At 43.9% G+C, this 20,842-nt stretch overlaps 1 protein-coding gene across 1 annotated transcript in view; it reads right to left on the bottom strand.

Annotated features, from left to right (window-relative positions):
- Positions 1-12,808, bottom strand: part of ELOVL6 (ELOVL fatty acid elongase 6) — a 134,492-nt gene extending 121,684 nt beyond the window's left edge. The window contains exons 1-2 of the mRNA XM_005607891.4: positions 12,634-12,808; positions 12,343-12,463 (exon numbers count right to left, since the gene is read on the bottom strand). Coding sequence (XP_005607948.1) covers positions 12,343-12,431 — 89 coding nt within the window. The 5' untranslated portion in view covers positions 12,432-12,463; positions 12,634-12,808. The remainder of the gene's footprint in view (positions 1-12,342; positions 12,464-12,633) is intronic.
- Positions 12,809-20,842: the final 8,034 nt, after the last annotated feature.

Here is a 20,842-nt window from a genome sequence, read left to right as displayed (position 1 = left end):
TAATAAAGGCCATATACGACAAACCCATAGCCAATATCATACTCAATGGGCAAAAACTGAATGCCATCCCCCTGAAAACAGGAAAGAGACAAGGATGCCCTCTATCACCACTCTTATTTAACATAGTACTGGAGGTCCTGGCCAGAGCAATCAGGCAAGAAAAAGGAATCCAAATAGGGAGGGAAGAAGTGAAACTCTCGCTGTTTGCAGACGACATGATCTTATATATAGAAAGCCCCAAAGAATCCATTGGAAAACTGTTAGAAGTAATCAATAACTACAGCAAAGTTGCAGGGTATAAAATCAATTTGCATAAATCAGCAGCATTTCTATACTCCAGTAATGAACCAACAGAAAAAGAACTCAAGAATACAATACCATTCACAATCGCAACAAAAAGAATAAAATACCTTGGGGTAAATTTAACTAAGGAAGTGAAGGACCTATATAATGAAAATTACAAGGCCTTTCTGAGAGAATTGGATGACGACATAAGGAGATGGAAAGACATTCCATGTACATGGATTGGGAGAATAAACATAGTTAAAATGTCCGTTCTACCTAAAGCAATCTACAGATTCAACGCCATCCCAATCAGAATCCTGATGACATTCTTTACAGAATTAGAACAAAGAATCCTAAAATTCATATGGGGCAACAAAAGACCCCGAATTTCTAAAGCAATCCTGAGAAAAAAGAACAAAACGGGAGGCAACACAATCCCTGACTTCAAAACATACTACAAAGCTACAGTAATCAAAACAGCATGGTACTGGTACAAAAACAGGTGCACAGATCAATGGAACAGAATTGAAAGCCCAGAAATAAAACCACACATCTATGGACAGCTTATCTTTGACAAAGGAGCTGAGGGCATACAATGGAGAAAAGAAAGTCTTTTCAACAAATGGTGCTGGGAAAACTGGACAGCCACATGTAAAAGAATGAAAATTGACCATTCTTTTTCACCATTCACCAAAATAAACTCAAAATGGATCAAAGACCTAAAGGTGAGACCTGAAACCATAAGGCTTCTGGAAGAAAACGTAGGCAGTACACTCTTTGACATCAGTATTAAAAGGATAGTTTCGGACACCATGCCTTCTCAAAGAAGGGAAACAATAGAAAGCATAAACAAATGGGACTTCATCAGATTAAAGAGCTTCTTCAAGGCAAATGAAAACAGGATTGAAACAAAAAAACAACCCACTAACTGGGAAAAAATATTTGCAAGTCATATATCTGACAAAGGCTTAATATCCTTAATATATAAAGAACTCTCGCAACTCAACCACAAAACATCAAACAACCCAATCAAAAAATGGGCTGGAGACATGAACAGACATTTCTCCAAAGAAGATACACTGATGGCCAATAGGCACATGAAAAGATGCTCATCATCGCTGATCATCAGGGAAATGCAAATCAAAACTACACTAAGATATCACCTTACACCCGTTAGAATGACAAAAATATCTAAAACTAATAGCAACAAATGTTGGAGAGGTTGCGGAGAAAAAGGAACCCTCATACACTGCTGGTGGGAATGCAAACTGGTGCAGCCGCTATGGAAAACACTATGGAGATTCCTCAAAAAACTAAAAATAGAACTACCATACGATCCAGCCATCCACTACTGGGTATTTATCCAAAGAGCCTGAAGTCAGCAATCCCAAAAGTCCTGTGCACCCCAATGTTTATTGCAGCACTGTTTACAATAGCCAAGACGTGGAAGCAACCTAAGTGCCCATCAACAGACGAATGGATAAAGAAGATGTGGTACATATATACAATGGAATACTACTCAGCTGCAAAACAGAACAAAATCATTCCATTTGCAATAACATGGATGGACCTTGAGAGAATTATGTTAAGTGAAATAAGCCAGCGAGAGAAAGATAATCTGTGTATGACTCCACTCATATGAGGAATTTAAAACTATGGACCAAGAACAGTTTAGTGGATACCAGGGGAAAGGTGGGGTGGGGGGTGGGCACAAAGGGTGAAGTGGTGCACCTACAGCACGAATGACAAACATTAATGTACAATTGAAATTTCACAAGATTGTAACCTATCAATAACTCAATAAAAAAAATAAAATAAATAAAATAAATAAAAAATTTAAAAAAAGTATGTGCTGGGCACTGTTCTAAGGGCTTAATGTATAATAACCTGTTCAGTTCTCACAACTTGCTAATGTAGATGCCATCACCATCATCATCATCATTCTCCCCAATACTATTATCATCATTTCTCAATTTAGAGATGAGGGAGCTGAAGCTGAGAGGCGCTAATTAACTTCCTATGTCGTGGAAGCAGGGCCTGGAGCCTCCAGAGCCCACGCGCTTAACCACTGCACTACAGTGCCACAGGGAACTCTCATCATCACGCCTGGGAACAACTGACAAACAAATGCAAAGAACAGACTCCAAAAACTAGCAGGAAGTTAGAGACTAATTCTCCTCTCTCTGCACACTGAGTAGGAGCCGGCTTCTCCTCTCCCCCCTCACTTCCTCCTCTCCCCCCTCACTTCCTCCCTGAGGTTTCTGACCTCCAGGTTGTTGAAGAAGAGATAAGCACAGTGGTTTCTCTTCATTTAGATAGTGATGGAAAATACATTTCTATTTCATATGCTAAACTAGTTGCTACATCTGCTCCCAACTACGAAAAGTTAGCACACTAGAGGCCACAGACATCACTCTGCGGAAGAAATTATTCACAATGACTAGTCATGCTAGACAAAGGCTAATATCCTTATAATATACAAGTGTAAGAAAAGAGCCAATTAGGAAAGGCCAGGTACAGATAATTCACAAGAGCAAATGGACAATAAACACGAGTAAGTTTTTTGAATCTTACAAGAAACCAAATAAATACAAATTAAAGCAGTGAGATATCACTTTTTACATTAACTTATCAAAGATTTTTAAAATGTGATCATCTTCATTGCTAAGAAGGGCGTGAGAACTCTCCTTCCCTGATGGAGTATAAATTGGTTCAACTTCCCTAGACATCAACCTGCCTGCAGATATCATAAACCATAAAGAGAGTCATTCCCCTGGACGCTACAGTTTATGTTTATCCAAAGGAAATTATCAGATCAGTGAAAAGATTCCTTACAAAGATGTTCAGAGGACTATTTCTAATAGCAAAATACTAGAAACTCAGCATGTTCAACATTAAGGGAACGGTTACCTAAACTAATTTAAACCCAAACAATAAGATATTAAGTTGCCCTGAAAATTATAAGTATGGACAGGTTTTAGTGACATGAAAAACATTTATAATGTAAAGAGGGAAAAAAGCAACATAAGAAGTTGTGATGAGATGCTATGAAATGGACAGTGCCCAGTGCAGTCCCTGGCACACAACCGCAACGCCATCAGTCATTGACATGCACTGAACGATCTACAGATAGAAAAACTCGGAAACAAGGCTGACCGCAAAGTAACTGTGGTTGCCTCTGATAGGAAGTAAGGGTGTTTTCTTTCCACATCTTCATGTTTTTTAATGTTTTCATTTCTTTTTTCCATAATAAATATTCATTACTTTAGAATGAGGAAAAGAATTTAAAAGCAATAAAACATAAAAGACTCTGGCTGTAATTTTTCACATTGTGGGAGCTGACCTCTAAGTACAGGGACATCCCCAACCCACACATTTTTCTTTTTGGTTTGGTGGGGGCTCTCTACCAGTAGCTACTCAAACCTGCCTGGAGGAAAGCCTGGGAGGACGATCTCCCAGAGTCCAGAACCAAGCTGATGTATGAGGCTGACGGCACGGAGAAGCAGACAGGAAGTACGTTTTCTAAGAAACGTTCCAAATCTGTGTCATGGTTTGAGACAAAATCGGAACATTTTATGATAGAAGCATCAAAGGTGACATGGCGTTCTCCAATCACAAAGTGCTGATACTGAACAAATAATATTCAGAAAATAACATTTGTTAACGGTTACAGTATTTACCTACACAGTTTAATGTTCATTATAAACAGGTGCTTTTGCAGTTCTTCTGGCCTTAAATGATCAGGATCCACTCAGTGAAAAATCGGACGTCAGCATCACCAACGAATAGAACCACAGTGCTGCCAGGTTTCCAAGGGCATTGTTTATTGATTGAATGTTCCTATTCAACAAGGGGATGCTCGGGGCCTGGGTGACCAAGCCTTGGTCAAGCCTGGAGCCCATTTCTCTTCTTTTTATCTCTACATCACATCCCAACTTGCTTAACCACGCTGCACCTCATTTCCTGTTGTGTGAAACTGAAAAGATAACACATCAAAGGGGGCTGGAGGACTCAGCGGTTAACAATGTAAAACATTTTAAAAGAATGCCTGCCATCAGAAAAACTACCCTGTAAGTATGAACTACCAGCATCATTTCTCTGGAATGAGGACAATCCTCCCCACTTCCTAAGATCTTTATGTCTATGTCGTAAAATTGAGAGGAAACCATAGGCCTTGATATTTACAGAACATTCTACTGAGCTTCCTACTCTTTATTGTGATGACAACCACTGCCCATGCAGCTTTTACGTGCTTAAGGCACCCACAGACTTCAACAGAAGACGCACATTAAAAAAAAAAAAAAAAAAGTTTCCGGAGTAAACTTTTTCATCAGGCCTTTTTTTTTTCCCACTGAGCCTCCTAAAACAAGATCATGAAATTGTCAAAGTATTCAATTCCACTGAACTCACCTCGCCTGAAAAAGTCAATTACCCCAGATAGAGTGGGCCTAGCATCTTTCAACACCTTTCTATTTTATTTAACCTCACCCTTACGAACAGAAGGAGCCAAGCCACTGGCCCTAAAAGAAAACTTGAAGATTTCAGCTATTATTAACCATATTGAAGATTTTTAAAAAATTTATTAATAATTGGGGTATATCCAAGTATTAAATGTTCAATTTTTACAGTTTTAAAATACTTATTAAAATCGTATCACTCAACTAGTTTTAAAAAAATTGACAAAATAGTCAATTAAATTAGGACCTATTTTGCAGCAAATTTTAGAAAAGTGTGTTTGGCTCGCAAGGTGCCCTTCTAACAGCAAAATATAGACAAGAAATGGTCTTTAATGGGGTAAAAGTTTTCATTTTTTTAAAAAGTCACTAACATATGTTTATGTATATGTACGTGCGTGTGCACACATATACATACACTTTTCTAGGAAAATGCCTACACTCTCCTCACAAAGATATATGATAAACATGCATTCCACTGACCTTTTCATAGTCATCACAGAATGACCTTGCATATTGTCCATTAAGACTTAACAAACAGTCAATTCAAAATTTCAGCCTCAAAACCCAAAGGATCACTTAAAAAAAAAAAAACTAGCTCCAAGGATGGGAGCTGATAAAATCAAGGGTTGAGCTAAAACATTTGAAATTTATCTTTAAGAAAATGGCAGGGCCAGCCCAGTGGCACAGTGGTTAAGTTCAGGGCACTCTGTTTCGGCGGCCTGGTGTTTGCAGGTTCGGATCCCAGGCATAGACATACCCCTCATCAAGCCATGCTGTAGTGTCATCCCACATACAAAATAGAGGAAGAGTGCACAGATGTTAGCTCAGCGACAATCTTCCTCAAGGAAAAAGAGGAAGACTGGCAACAGATGTTAGTTTAGGGACAATTTTCCTCACTAATAATAATAATAATTAATAATAATAATAATGGAGCTATACTTATTTCACTTAAAATACGTGATCATAAACCTGATTAAAAACAGTAGGGGTCCCCGTCCCCAAAATACATTATATCAGTGATATTCTCCTTATCATATTGCAATTAGGAACTCTTCTACAAAAGCTTTAGAAAGAAAAAAACTTTAATATGAAATCCTGAAGGAAACAGAATAAAAGTATTAGAAAGCACTAAGTATCTATCCAGCAAAATTGCTTCTAATCAGCATGTCTTATTTATCTCAGCAAAGAGAAGTGTAAATCTTTTTCACGTGTACTTTTTTTTTTTTAAAGATTTTATTTTTTCCTTTTTCTCCCCAAAGCCCCCCGGTACATAGTTGTGTATTCTTCGTTGTGGGTTCCTCTAGTTGTGGCATGTGGGACGCTGCCTCAGCGTGGTCTGACGAGCAGTGCCATGTCCGCGCCCAGGATTCGAACCGACGAAACACTGGGCCGCCTGCAGCGGAGCGCGCGAACTTAACCACTCGGCCACGGGGCCAGCCCCTCACGTGTACTTTTTTTTGGCAGACAAGGTTAAAGTTAAATTTGAGAAAGTTCACAGTGAGTGACTGACTAAACAAAAATTTTCCTAAAAGTACCTGTCATTCCAATATGCTAGGATAAGGAACCTTAAAACCCAAAATTGAGTGCTCAATACTACATATGGAAATGAATCATGATAAACACATAAGCTTGAACTTTGATGACGTACATGCACCTATGCTTTGGGATGGTTTCTGCTCAGTGAACTTAAAATTACAAATTCATTTCTAACTCTAGGGCAATAATTTCTTTTAAAAGTACTAGTCTATCTCCAAAACAAAATTATTGGAAGTTAAATATAATTAGGGATGCTGCTTTTTAAAGTTCTCTGAGGCACTATGCCAACGTTACACGTTTGTACCTGCCTATACGCACACATAAACAATTACAATATAGACAAAGGATGAAGTTATGAGCCTGAACATTTCAATAAAGCCAAGATGTATTTTCCTTCAGATTTCCTAGGGATATCAATAGAAATACTATCTGTGGCACAGGTAACTTTCCTAGGTAAATGCCTCGGCTCTCCTAACAAAGATAAATGGCAGGTAACTGGGAGGAGGCAGATTTGAAGCAAGGGCCTAGAAAAGGTAGAGGGTACATGTAATGAGCTAAGGCAGATGCTGTGGACTGTTGTCTGCTTCCTATTAATAAAGGACAGTTCAGCTCACCTGTGTCCGCACAGGAAAAATTAAGTGGATCATTGAGACAATTGTTAGATAACTCATTTCAGAAACTATTTGGACCTAAAATACCCAGACCACTGAAGCAAAGACGAATTCTTGCTCTGCCTGACTAGTGCTACACTCCTCCATTTTACTTTGTTGGCTAGAGACCGATTGGATGGTTATTCCATGTCCTCCTAAGTGTTTCTAAGTCTCCGTCCTCCTCACAGCTTGTCCACTAACTACTAGAAAGAGTCTTCTTTCAAGGAAGCTTGCAAAACAACTCTTAGATCTGGAGTGGGCTGACTTTAGAGTTAAATTCCAATGTGATCCTGATACATTTAAAATTATCATCATCTAACATTAAAAGCAACAAGCAGCCTTCTCTAGACAGCAAATTTAACTTCTAATTTAATGAAAGGCCTTATGTAAAAATTTTACCACCATGTGCTCTTTATAACTAATGCAAATATAGAGATGAATAATATAATCATAAAATAATTTGCATTATCCCTGAGAATCCTAAAAAAAAACGGACTGCATGAATACACATCATTTTTTTTTATAAAGATTGGCACCTGAGCTAACATCTGTTGCCAATCTTTTTTTTTTTTTTGTCTTCTTCTCCCCAAAGCCCCCCCAGTACAGAGTTGTATATTCTAGTTGTGAGTTCCTCTGGTTGTGCTATGTGGGACGCCGCCTCAGCACGGCTTGATGAGCGGTGCCAGGTCCACACCCAGGATCCGAATCAACCAAACTCCAGCAGCTGAAGCAGAGCGCTTGAACGTGATCACTTGGCCAGGGGGGCGGCCCCTATACATCATTTTTTAAAAGATACCTGAAAGTTCAGATGAAAGTTCCCACACAACATTTCATTATTTTCTAGGATCATAACGTAGATCATATTTTTCTTCTCTATACATTTTCTCAGCCTTCTTATTCTTAACCTAGTGCATATTAGGCCAATATACCAGTGCTTTCTAAACTGTATTGAATGGCATGTTAAATTCAGCACACTTAAGCCTCTTCAATCCTAAGGCTAACACGAGCGTGATTCTCCAAAATAAGTGGCAAGCGACATAATGAGTACAATGTGGACACAGTATTTTCCTAGATAGCTGACCAAATTTGCATTTGCTGTAGAGTCACTGATTAAATGAGATTCTGTGATCTTTTCGGTGTCATGACCACAGATCACACTATTTTCCAGCTATTTTTCTTACAAAGGCATACAGCAGGTCACAAGGATTTTAGAAATCAGTGCAAAGCAACTGTCACTACAGGAAAACAACAGCCTGATCCTGTACCTGCATTTTAAAAGTTTGACAGACATGATGCTATATTTTGAGTAAAATACCAATACAGACTTATAATGCTTTCACGTTGTTTAATACTGAAATTGTACATCATGATACTTTCTAAACCTCCCATATAAGAAAGAACAGATAGACGTACAATTCCCTTTAAACAGTGTCTCTCTTAATTTTATTCCTTGGTAAAAACAAATTTGTGAATAAAAAGGTTTTCTTAGCCACACAGTATTTAATTCTAAAAATTCCTACTTTCTTATAGACCCTATAATACAGAACACAAAATATAAAAACATTAAAACCCTTAAAACCATCACCACGGAGGGAGGAAGGGAAGAAAAGTCAGACAAATATACAAAGCTTGAAAGGCTGGTTATGTGGAGGATGCCAAAGGGGCAGGATGCAGTGCGGGGGAGGGCTTCAGGAGGCTCTAGGCAAGCCCTGCGATGACGTCACCTCACATACATAATGTTTCAGCAGTCAGCACAGGCCTCCTGGTTTCCTATTGGCGAACACCGTGTCAGCCGACATCAGAAGATAATCATCATTGGCCAGACAATTACAACTAGAGCAACTAGCATTCACGGCTGTTCGCACAGACACGGGAGGCTGCTGGGAGGGAAGGCAGAGCCCAGCTGCCCCTTCTCACTCAATGACTTTCATGTCACTTGCCAATCACAAGGCGATTCTGCTCCCTTCCTGACAGCACTTATAAATTAAGTCAGTGATTAGTGAAAATAACAGGTAAAAGTCAGACATTTCATAAAAGAGCAAAATGCCTCTCTTTTCAGTATTGTAAAATCACAAGGGCTTTTCAGTGTGAAATTGGAACTCAAAAATGCTGCTGAGCCAAAAGCAGGCATTCTCCTCTGCCTCATGAAATAAACTCCCATTTACCAGATAATATGATCCAGGATATTTTTAACTTGACATGCAGTTTCAAGACGAGGCTCAGGATGATTCTCCAAGGGAACATATTTATTACTTTGCACTTCAATTCCTTTTCCAATCTATTATTTATGAAACTATTTGCTAGAAAAGTAACAAGGTCTATAGTAGTTATCCTGTGTCTAGGACAATGAAGAGAGGGTTAATCATTACTTAAAGCAGCAATAAACTTGATAAACTTGCTTTGGTTGAACTTTTTACTGTTTATACCAACACCACTCCAAAACAGGGGGCACCTTTATATTAACACGTAACAAGGTAATGCATATGGATAAAAAGATATGTTTAATAAATACCCTTAGTTAAAGGCCTCTTAATTGATACTAGGTAGCATTCTAACAAAACCTCTCTCCTGGCCTTCCTCACCATTCTTCAAAAGACAGTGTAGCTCATTTTTGAAAGACAAGTTATAACTCTCTAAATTAACAAGTTTTGTTTGAGGCTATGTCTAAGAGATTTTTACCGACAACTGCAAATGACTTCTCAAAAGGCAGACAGAAGACAGCTTCACAACATTGTGTTTTTCCTCCAGAAGCTATTTCAAACCCTTTTAAGTTAATGAGTCTGGAAAAGGAATGACCACAAGGTTGCCTAAACTTCTCTTGCTCCGACGGGGTCTAAGCCTTGGTTATGGAGCCCCTTCTCTTGTCGACAAGGGAAATGAAAAGAAAATCTGCATTTTCTTATACACCTGATTCTGGACTTTGGGGCCGTTGGGGTTTTGGGGGAGGGCTTATAAAATTGGGCCCCTGGGATATTGGGAGAAACACACACACTCGGGGATAAAAGAAGAACGCAAGACCGCCGGTTAGGGTCAGGAAGACTAGCAAGGAAGGACTAACAGCCAGCAGGGTTTTCTGACTGCAACATGCAAGCCAAGAGGAACGGGAGGTCAACAAGGAGAGAAAAGGCCAGGAAGGGGAAAATCCTAGTCTGTAGCTATGGCATAATATTCAAAACGCAGGGGGAGGCCAAGGAGGTTAAGCTTCAGGTATTAACAGGTAGTGCTGGCAATAAAATGGGCAGCGGTCATCCTTTGAACTCACTGCACATGCACTTCCCCGGCATCTGCCCTGTGCAAAGCATCTTCCAGGTGCTCCGCGTGACTGAGTCAGATGAAACAAGAGCCGGGTCCTACAGAATGGACATGTGGAAGGCACAGGTAGACATACACAGAGTCCTGTGCATAAAGAAAACCAGGAAAGCTACTGCCAGAAGAAAGGAACAGATAAAGAGCTAGGAGGAAGCAGTGGTCAGGGCCCAGCGGGGAAAAGAAGTTGGCGCATTTTTACCATTTTCAGTCTGGGGAGGGCCGAGGCCCTGTCTGGCTCAGTGTGTACTCGAGTGAATGGAGAGAAGACGCGGGAAATGGTACCTGGAGGAGGCACCGAAAGTGGCCTCAGAGAAAAGGCAACAAGTAAATAAGAGGCAGCATGGCCCAGGGTCGTGGAAGGGGCTGGGCTGGCGGCCAGTGGATGGGGGCAGCCGGCTCCAGCAAGGCAGGTTCGACGAGGGTGCCGCAAGCTGGGGACGCGGCAGCCGACGGAAAACACGAGCACACGGGCCCAGCGAGGGAGGCAGAGCGGCACGCGCGGGGTGGCCGGAGGGGTGCTGCACAGCTGCAGAGACGCCCGGGCCCCCGCGCCCCGGCTCCGCGGCTGGAGGACGTGCACCGGGGGAGGCCGGCGGCAGGCCCGGGCGCGGCAGCCGCAAAGGCTAAGGCCGCCCTCCGGCCCCCGGGCCCGCGCCCCTACCGCCCTCCCGGCCTTCGAGCGGCCCGCCTTCCGGCCCCGGGCCCCCGCCACCCCGAGCCAGGGGAGCGCCCAGCCCGCCGCCCCGCCCGGCCGGGCCCAGGCGCGCGCGGCCGCCGCAAATGGCCAGCGGGGCCCGGCCGGAGGCGGCGGCGCGGCGGCCGAAGCGCCCGGCGCTGGTCGCGGCTCAGGGGCCGGAGGGAAGAGGAAGCGGAACCCCCTCCCCGGCGCCCGCCCGCGGCTCCCCCTCCCGGTGCAACCCCCTGCCCCGGCCCCGGAGTCTCCGGTTTCCCCTGGAGGAGTGGGGGAGGGAAGGTAGGGAGCGAGGGCGCGCGGGCACGCGAGCCCGGGCCCGCCCCGCCCCGCCCAGGCAGCTCCCGGGGGCTGACCGCCCCGGCCCGGCTGGGCTCGGCCCGGCGTGCGCCCGGCTGGCGCTTTACTGCTCGCCAGCCCCGGGGTCAAGAGGAGGGAGGGAATGTCTGCCACAGCAGCGCCGTCTACAAGAGGCGAGATGAGCACACTCTCCTGTGTACACACTGCAAGGTGACAGAGGATCGCCTCCCACACAGGGATTTTCCAAAGGACTGGCGGAGGGAGCACAGTAAACAAGAGAGATGCTTTCCGCCAGGAGAAGTTTGTCTAGGGAAGAGCCCCCAACCACTCTGCGGATCGAGGGGTTTTTAAATCTGTGTCTTCACTCCAATCAGCAGCCTCCCACCGAACTGGAGCGGAGCGTGTCCAAAAGGCGTTTCCGTAAAACAGAAACTTGGTAATGGCGTGGCTCCACGCGCTCGGGTTCATTCATTTTTATGACTGTATTCCTTGTCCCCTCCTTCCCGCCCCGTCTCGTTATGGAACCGGAAAGGGATCCGCGTGGGGACAGGGGTCCAGGAAAGGAGGAAGCGGCAGAGAGGAGGGCAGTGAAGTAGGAGCGCTGCAAGGAGAAAGGAAGGACACGAGGGATGGGGCGAGGGCGAGGACCAGAGAGCCGAGGCCGGCGGGCGGGAGAGGGTTAAAGGGAGCCGGAGAGCGGGTCCGCCCTCCACTGCCTTGCACACTCGGCTTGCAGGAGGCCAAGCCCGCAAACCCAAATCTAGATGAAAACCAGGAGGCAGCACAGGTAGGGAATCTGGAATGTGGCATCTCTCCCGCCCTCCCTGTCTTGCAGACATCTCTACTGGATGTATACATATATGTCCTATGTTATATAATCGATGTTAAAGATGCATGCGGAGCCTCGGTTCACACAGGGGCACCCAGTGACCCACGCGCCTCATGCAGCCAGGCGTCTCCTGCGCCCGGGAGACCCGGGACCTCGGCCATGGGCTCGCTGCTGCCCGCGATCCACCGCTCCATTCGCGCCCCAGACAGTGAATACCGACATGAACGCACACCGGGGAGACGCGCAGGGCTCCCGGGAACAGTAGCACGCGAAAGCATCACCTACCAGTTTTCCTGCATCCATTGGATGGCTTCATTCTCGTTGAACTGCTTTTCGAATTCATATTCTTGTAAAGTCAACACTGACATGTTCATCGGGGCTGATCTTCGGAGTCGCTACGTGTTCTCTACACAAAATAAAATAATCTGTAAAGCGCTTGATTTCGAGGGCTCTCCTGTCTGCTGCCCCCACCCACCCGCCTCGGTCTTCCCCTGGCTGCTCGGTGTCCGGCAGTCGGTCTCTCCCAGCCTCTCAGCTACATCCACGGCTGAGCATAGCCTGTGCGGCGGCTCGCACCTCCTCGCTCCCGGGCTCTCCTCCTCCCGGCGTCCGCAGCCACCGTAGGAGGAAATGAATGCCCTGCGGTCTTAGTGCCCGCACGTTTGTCCATCACCCTTTTTACTCGTCTACAGGGAAATCTCCTCCCCCTCGTGCGATCGGAAAATTAACTCTTTGAGAGGGAGAGCGAGACAAGGCGAGCCCTCCCCAGCCCTGGGTGGGGGTGGGGGGTGGGGGCAGTTTTGTTTACGCAAAGGTGACTGGGGGAGTGGAGGAATGGCTTGGAGTGGGAGGAAGTGGCCTCGAGGTCGCCACAACCCCAAGTTACACCTCGTGGGCCGCTCAGCCTTGGCTTTGAACGAAGTTTCAACATGCAGAGCGCAGCCCCAAGGCGCGCGGACCTGCGAGCGTGGCTAATGGGCGAGGGAAATAGTGAAACCTGCCAGCCCTCTCCCAAGGAGAACTCCGGGCAAGCCTGAGGCGAGATCACGCATGAGGAGATTGCGCTTCCCACCTCCTTCCGCTCCCGCGGTACTCTGAGGGCCCCCAACCCAGAGCTATGGCTTTGGCTCTGGTAAACCCGGGGCTCAGAGCTCCTCAGTCACGTGCCGGCTGCGATGCTGAGGTTGAGGCTGATGGAAAGTCGAGAGTGACTAGTCGCCAGAAGAGGAAGAGAGGTTGGGTGGAGGGTTTGGGTACGTTGAGGGGTGGAGGTAATCACCTGAGACAAAGCAGGGAAGGAAGGTAGCAGATGAGAGAACTGGACCAAGTGGTCGAATGCAAAAACTTTATTTGTATGCATAAGGAATTTCGCTTTATGTATTGTACGGGTGGGTGGCACAGAATTATCTTTGAGGAGAGGGCGAAATGTAACTTCGACCCCTATTGAACCCCCAGTCTCAGAGCAACGTTTTAATCTCAGCTTCCGTATACACCCCTCTTTCTGTTCCCAGAGGGAAAAGTATATTCTACTCCCCCCGCCCCAGCCCCTCCACTCGTTCCCCACAAGCTCGGAAAAATGAAATATGAGACAAGAAAGCATCTAATAATCTAACCTATGGAAGTAATTGTAAATTTATAATAATAATGATAAGAAACCCATGCTTTGAAAACTAGGTGGACTTTAGGACCAGAAAGAAAATTCTCTTTCTCCAGCACCCTGCTCCCCACTTCCCTTGTTGTCCAAAGAGAGGGTATTTTCATTCAAAGTCAGGTGCCTGGAACCGCTGAGAAGTGAGAACTGGGAGAAACATCTCTGTAAGGGAGGAAGATATACTAAGAAATTAAAGAGTTTAGAAAATCCAGTATAATGTTCCGTAAATCAAAGGGCTAGACTGGTTGGTGATGAGCAGCTTAATTTATGTTAGTGCTCCCAACAATTCCATGTATGGACTCTCCTCATCTCTCCATTTAAGGGTTGTCCTTCTAGAGACTTCTGCAGTACAAGTCTGATTGACTTTGGAGGTAAAGCCCAGGCCAAAAGACTCAGCAGGATCAGGCTAGAAGGTGGGGGTGACCCAATGAGAGAGAAGGATTTTCGCACAGCACCTGGGCCTGTGAGCAATCAATCAATAGTTGTAAAGTGAATGAATGACTGCTTAAAGAAATGAAAGAAGGGAGGGAAGTGAGAAAGGAATCAAGTGTGGGAAAATCCAGCAAACATTTTACAAGCACGAGTCCTACTTTTGTGGCAAAAGGATTCGACTTTTTAAATTCAGTATAGGAATTTATTCAGTATAGTTATCTCATCAATTTCAAACTAGTGTAAGAAATTCTCATTTACTTACTGTTTCTTATTCAAATAATGCCTGTTATTGCATGTTTATTTTCCGAAGATGGATTTGGGGTTATGTTAAAAACAAATATCTGATGTGTTCTTAACAGTGTCTGAATAAAAGTTACTCCAAAATGGGAGATAAGTCCCTATTTCTTGACCTTTAAAGTGGACAATTACAAAAAAGGGTAAATGTTTGATAGTACTAAGTGCTGTCAGGGGCCTGGGAACTGGTGGCTCTTGTCTGGAAAGCAATTTAGCAGCTTATGTGGCCCGTTTAGCTCCACTGATCCTTTGACCATTCAGTCACCTGCCATTCCTCCAGCTGTGCTCTCTGTGCTCTCACGACTCTGGGGAAGAAGAAAAACAAGGCTCCTGCTCTTTTGGAGCTCACATTCCAGGGGGGAAGACAAAATAATTTCATATAAAGTGAAGGGCGAAGATTAAACTTAAACAGCGTGATGTGAAGGGATGGGGATTCTCATTTAAACCCGGAAGGCCTCACTGAGAAGTGACTTTGAGTTGAAACCACAGTGACAAAGAGCCAGCCACCTCTTGACCGGTGTTACGAGAAGCAAGAGCAAGTACAAAGGCCTTGGGGTAAGAAATAACTTTGCAGGATTAAGGACAAAGGGCTGCTGTGTTTCCAACTCAGATAAAGGAGTGATTGTCAGGTTGGAGAGGCAGGAAGGGGCCAGGTCTTGGTGGCCTGGTAAATCAAGGTAAAATATTTGGATTTGATTCTAACTGCAATGGGGTGGGGAGATATAAAGGGTTTTTAGCTGGGGAATGACATGATAGTTCCTAATAATTCCACTGCTAGGAACTTACTCTGTGGATACACTCACAAAAATATTCTAGATATGTGTATAAAATATTACTCAGCACTGTTTGTAATAAAACCCTGGAAATAATAGGGGGTTGGTTAACTAAATGATGGTACATCCTTATAATGGAATCTGAGGAAGCCTTTTAAAAAGAAATGGTTCTGTAGGTTGCAATATCGAAAGAGCTTCCATATACATATATATATATATATATATTTAATGTTTATTTTTTTATTTGGTGAGGAAGATTGGCCCTGAGCTAATGTCTGTGCCAATCTTCCTCCATTTTGTATGTGGGACACTGCCCCAACATGGCTTGAAAAGCCGTGTATAGGTCTGTGCCCGAGTCTGAACCCAGAATGCCAGCCGCTGAAGCAAACTAGGCGAACTTAACCACTATGGTGCTGGGCGACCCCCAAGATATATTTTTAAGGAAAATAAAAATCAAGACACAGCATGTTGTATATAGTGTCATGTTAAAAATAGCATCTACAGGGACCAGCCTGGTGGCCAAGTGGTTAAGTTCATGTCTCTGCTTCGGCCACCCAGGGCTTCACCAGTTCAGATCCTGGCTGCCAACCTGGCACCACTCGTAGAGCCATGCTGAGGCGGCATCCCACATAGCACAACCGGAAGGATCTACAACTAGAATATACAACCATGTACTGGGGGGCTTTGGGGAGAAGAAAAAAAAAGAGGAAGATTGGCAACAGATGTTAGCTCAGGGCCAATCTTCCTCAAAAAATAAAAAAAATGAAAATATCATCTACAGTTGTACACAATTTTTTTTCTAGAAAGACAGACAAGAATTTGTTGGTGATATATATATTTAGGGAAAGATTTGTGAGCACATTAAGAAGAGTACCTACTTGCTATTTACACTGTTTAATTTTCCTAAGTATTTGAGTTTTCTTATACTTGTATTTTGTTTAAAAAAAGTCAACAGGAGCAACTGAGTAGTGAGAAAATGGGTCACTTTTCTATTTTTAATTTTCTATATTGAAAAACAATATGTAGCATAATATTAGAAATAAAACATTTAAAATGGTGATTTTCTGGACTTATTTTAAATTACAGAACATTCACTGAGGCCTGGCTGTTTGCGTAGCTCTTTGCCTGCAAGGGGCCTATAGAAGGCCAGGAAAGATGGGGGGGGGGGGGGGAGGTTGGGAGAGAGCCCAGCAACACCACGAGGAATTTTATGAAAAGATTTATTGTATGTGTTTCTAACCCATAACCAGATAGGTAGTTAATACTGAATATAAATAAATGGGGCTCTAAAAGTAACAGTTAATTGATATTTAGTAGCAGAATTTTAAAAATCAACCCAGAGAATACAGAGTGTTTGAAAGACAGACATTTACTGCAAAGATGGCTACTAAACAAAAGATCTAGATTTTAGTCCTGGCTCTGTTAGAGATCTAGTTAGCTGAGCTTGAGTAAGGTAAATCAATTCTCTAATTTCCTTTCCTATCTGTAAAATAACATTACTAGGCTGGAGGATCTTGATACCAGCTCAAAATTTCTCTGCCATAGAAATATGTTAAAATACACACATTGTTTCTGGGCCCTTCTAACACTAACTCACTTTTCTAGACCTCTCTTCCATAACTGGAGTCTAGCCAAGCTGAACCACTTGACACCTTCTGAACATCTTAAGCTTTGGCTCCTTTTCTCCCATAATTCCCTCTGCTTGGAACACCCTTCCTTCCCAAACCCTCCATTTCTACCTGCCAGATTCAGGCCACTCTTGGGATACTCACAAGCTACTCCCTGCTTGAGGCCTTTCCTGCTCACAGAGATGATCTCTGGCTCTCTCGAGGCTCCCAAACTCTCGAGGCTCCTGTTAGCGCACCTCTTAAGGCCCTTAACCATCCTCTCCAGTGTTATAAATTATAAATTTCCTTAAGAACAGGGAAAATGTTGTACTGATTGTATTAGTCTCCTAGGGTGACTAACAAATTAGCACAAACCATACATCACCCCAGAGTTACACAGCTCTGTCTGACAGATGTAGAGATTTCTAAACTGGAAAACAAACCTCAAGCAGATGAACTCATTTTCCCTTGGATTCTGATTCAGTTCATCTATTTTTTCATATGCCCCCAAGCTGCACTGGGTCTGGGCAAAGGACAGAGTTAGAAAGGGAATGCTTCTCTCTGATGCAAGCTGCGGTTTCCTCCCAGCCCCAGCGACAGAGGATGGCAATACAGGGATGGCATCTGCTTCCCCCTCCACCGCCCAAACTTTGCTATCCACCTCAGTGGAGATACTTTCAAAAAATTGGACACCGTATTGTTTTGTAAAAGAGAAATACTTATTTGTGTTCTTAATAGTAGAAATAAAAAACTCATCCACAAACTAGTAACTACCACAAAGGAGAAAAATCAATATTCAGTTCCAGATCATTTGCACGTTAGATCTCTCTGAAAATTATAAATTCTAGGAAGTATTTTTTTCTCAAGGACACAATTTATTTACAAACCAAAGAGGACAAGGAGACTGTATCCACCATGGTTTCCTTCTTGAACAAAAACTGATGGAATAGTGGTGACTTCCCACCTCCTCACAAGGCTTTTGGTCAGAACACACAGTGAAGTTGGGACCAGGACCTCGTTAAAGACCCCGGCAGAGCAGAACACTCCCTCACTCTCAGGCACTGAGAGGGACAGGCTGAGCCGGGCACCCACCATCTACTCCTGCCACCAACTGCCCTCCAGCGACGCTTTGGGGTGCCCAGGGTGGTGTCCCCCATCTCCCTATCACGGTGCTGGGCCCTAGCTCCAGAGTGTCTCCTTGACACTGAACGCCATCCCAAATAGACCTGTCATGAAAGATCTCATCATACTGACAAACATTCCTTACTGATCTTGGAGGGGATTTAGGTAAATAGAAAAGACATCAAATATTTTATATAAATAAGAGCAGTGCAAATAATTATATAAAAATCAGCTCACACAGTGAGCCTGTGCCTTGCACCCTAAAGATAGTTTTGCCTGAAACCCTCTGAGTTTGGGAGGTAAGATTCTCCACTTTGCTAGTGAGTAGCAGAGGGCAAGCAGGGCTGAGGGAATGGGTTGTCTTGGTCCTTGGGGGCTCAGGGTCTCTCTGGAAAACGAGATCAACGAACAAGGTGAGGGGCTTCTACCTCTCCTGTGCTTTCTTCCTTTCAGAGGCACTTCCGCTATATATGTTCATCACACAGAAGTATTCAGTAGTACAAACATTTATTGGGGATATAAATGAAAACCTAAAGAACATAACTTATAATGAACACGGATTTCTCATCACTGCTGTTAAGGTCATAGCGCCCCTGGAGGACAATGGGCAACCTGCATGTGAAGAGCAACCTAGAGATTTCCTTTGACATTGTTGAGATCCATCTCTCTCTCTCTATGTATGTATGTATGTATTAATGAACTGGTTGTTGGGAAATCACACATACTCCTCATTATCTGTGTTAACAGAAAAGAGAAGATGCATGGAAAATATCTACTGATGAATAAACTCCTTTGAATTACAAAGCAATACCCAGACCCTCTCCTGCTATCCCTCTGGTAGGTATTGGTCCACACTGTAAAGGAGACCTCGAGAAAGGTGTGGGTCTCAATGGGCCCTTCTCCCACCATGATCCCACCTTCACTGGTCAGAGGTGTGGAGGCGGGCAGTGGATGTGACTGGGTCTTTGGACAGGCGGGGAGTTGACCCTCATGGGAGGTTTAGGAGGGCTTTTACCCCCTGTGACTTGGGCTGGGTCTGATAACAGTGAATACCAATTAAACTGCTAACGACTGTCTTTTCAGCCTCTTCCAGGCCACATAGCATACAGGAAAAAAAGTCTCGAATGTTTTTCTTACAAGGAACCTCTGAAGAATATTTCCATCTGGTCTCTGTGTGAAGCATATTTGTGTCATATTAAGTAATTGATCTGTTATAAAGAATACAGTGGATCATGTCCTCACTGTTAACACACTTGGAGGCAAACCTGGAGCTTGCCCTTGTACCAAGGATTTAGCTTCAAACAATACACATTTTTCACCCCTCTCCTTCTTATAATCTTATCCTTACTTTTTCTTCTTTTACTCATTTTTATGATCTTGTATTTTATGCATCCTTTTGCTGCATTTTACATATAACAGGGTAGGAAAAGAATGGAAGGAAGGGGAGGGGGAAGGAGGATGTGGAGGAAAGGAGGGAGGAGAGGGAGAGAGAAAGGAAGACCTTCTAGCCTCAAATGCATGTACAGCAAGACCTGGCAGGAGAGGTCATTTCAGCCACCTGTTAGAGGAAGGACATCTTGAAAGGGAAGGTAGGGCAAGTGGAAGGAGAAGGGAAGCAAGAGCTCTAGCCCTGCCATTAACTTACTGGGTAATCCTGGGCACACCCCTTTACCACTCTTGGCTTCAGTTTCCTCCTCTGTGAAATAAGGATATTGAACAAAGAAGGCAGACAACTTTGGCAAACTGGGCACCCTGTAGACTGCCATGCCACTCGTAGCCTGACCACCTGTGGTTCCTGTGCTCTGAGTGTGGCAGGCATTCACAGGAGCAGATTCCTCTCAACCAAGTCAACTTCGAGCCTGCGGTCTTTCTCAGTTAGACCATGAAGAGAACTCTTATACTTACTCAAGTATCTTGAGAAAAAGCTTTGGAAGACGTTGGAGGGTATTTTAAGTTGGAAAGTAAGATGACTTTGAAAAAAAAATACCATCCACAAAATAAAAGAATTCCCGAAGAACCACAGGAGTAAAATAGTTCCCAAAATGTGGGTTTTCCAAGATCGTGCTGAGTTATTAATGTCTGACTCCTCATTTGAAGTCTTGTACTTGAGGCTTTTGAAGCTGCGAACCATGCTTTTTATGATTAATACCATATAATACCTGTTACAGGGTTTAATGATTTATGGGGGGTCATGAATTTGAGAGCACGTTCTAATCATTTTGAGTTTCAAAATTGATGTTTCAATCAGGATATGGAGCAAGAAAAATGGGATTATTGGAAATAAGATAATAGGTAGGAGACTAGACATAAGTGAGAGACGCAACATTGGCTTGAAAAGAGATTTGTGAGTAAGTGACACTGAAAGAGGAACTTTCCAAAGCCAGAGAGAGATCTGAGGAGATGAGGGAATCAGGACATCTGGGATTTAGTTTGCAGCATCAGTAGAAAAAACTTCAGAAAAACAAAGCCTGTACTCTCTTTCTTTCTACATTGACGCGGAGATTTGCTGTTTTTGCCTCTCCTCTTCTGGTACCTGCACTCCACTGCTATTTTGGGGAACTTTGGGAAACTCCTTTATTCCACGTGGCCCCTGTCAATCATGGGGCAGCCCTCTCTCTCTTCCTCTTCTCCTCAACCACAGGGATAGAGTAGGCATTTGACCCAGCCCGGGGCTGTCAAAACATTCCAATCCGGGGGCCTAGTTATTGTTCTAGGGGTGGACACATGACCCAAGCAGAACCAATCGAAGTCTTCCTTAGGCTTACATTGTAAACCAATTCAGTGAACTTCAGCTGTCTTTGTGACTCCTCTTCAGAAAGAAGCATGGAGTGACCTAACCCTGCTCACTTGTATGTGATGGATAGTTCATTTCTGTTAGATATACAGCCATTCACTAGGTATCAATT

The sequence above is a fragment of the Equus caballus genome, chromosome 2, assembly GCF_041296265.1.
Source record: "Equus caballus isolate H_3958 breed thoroughbred chromosome 2, TB-T2T, whole genome shotgun sequence".
NCBI lineage: Eukaryota > Metazoa > Chordata > Mammalia > Perissodactyla > Equidae > Equus > Equus caballus.
Note: the sequence above shows the minus strand (reverse complement) of the source record. Positions and strands in the feature narration are given on the sequence as shown.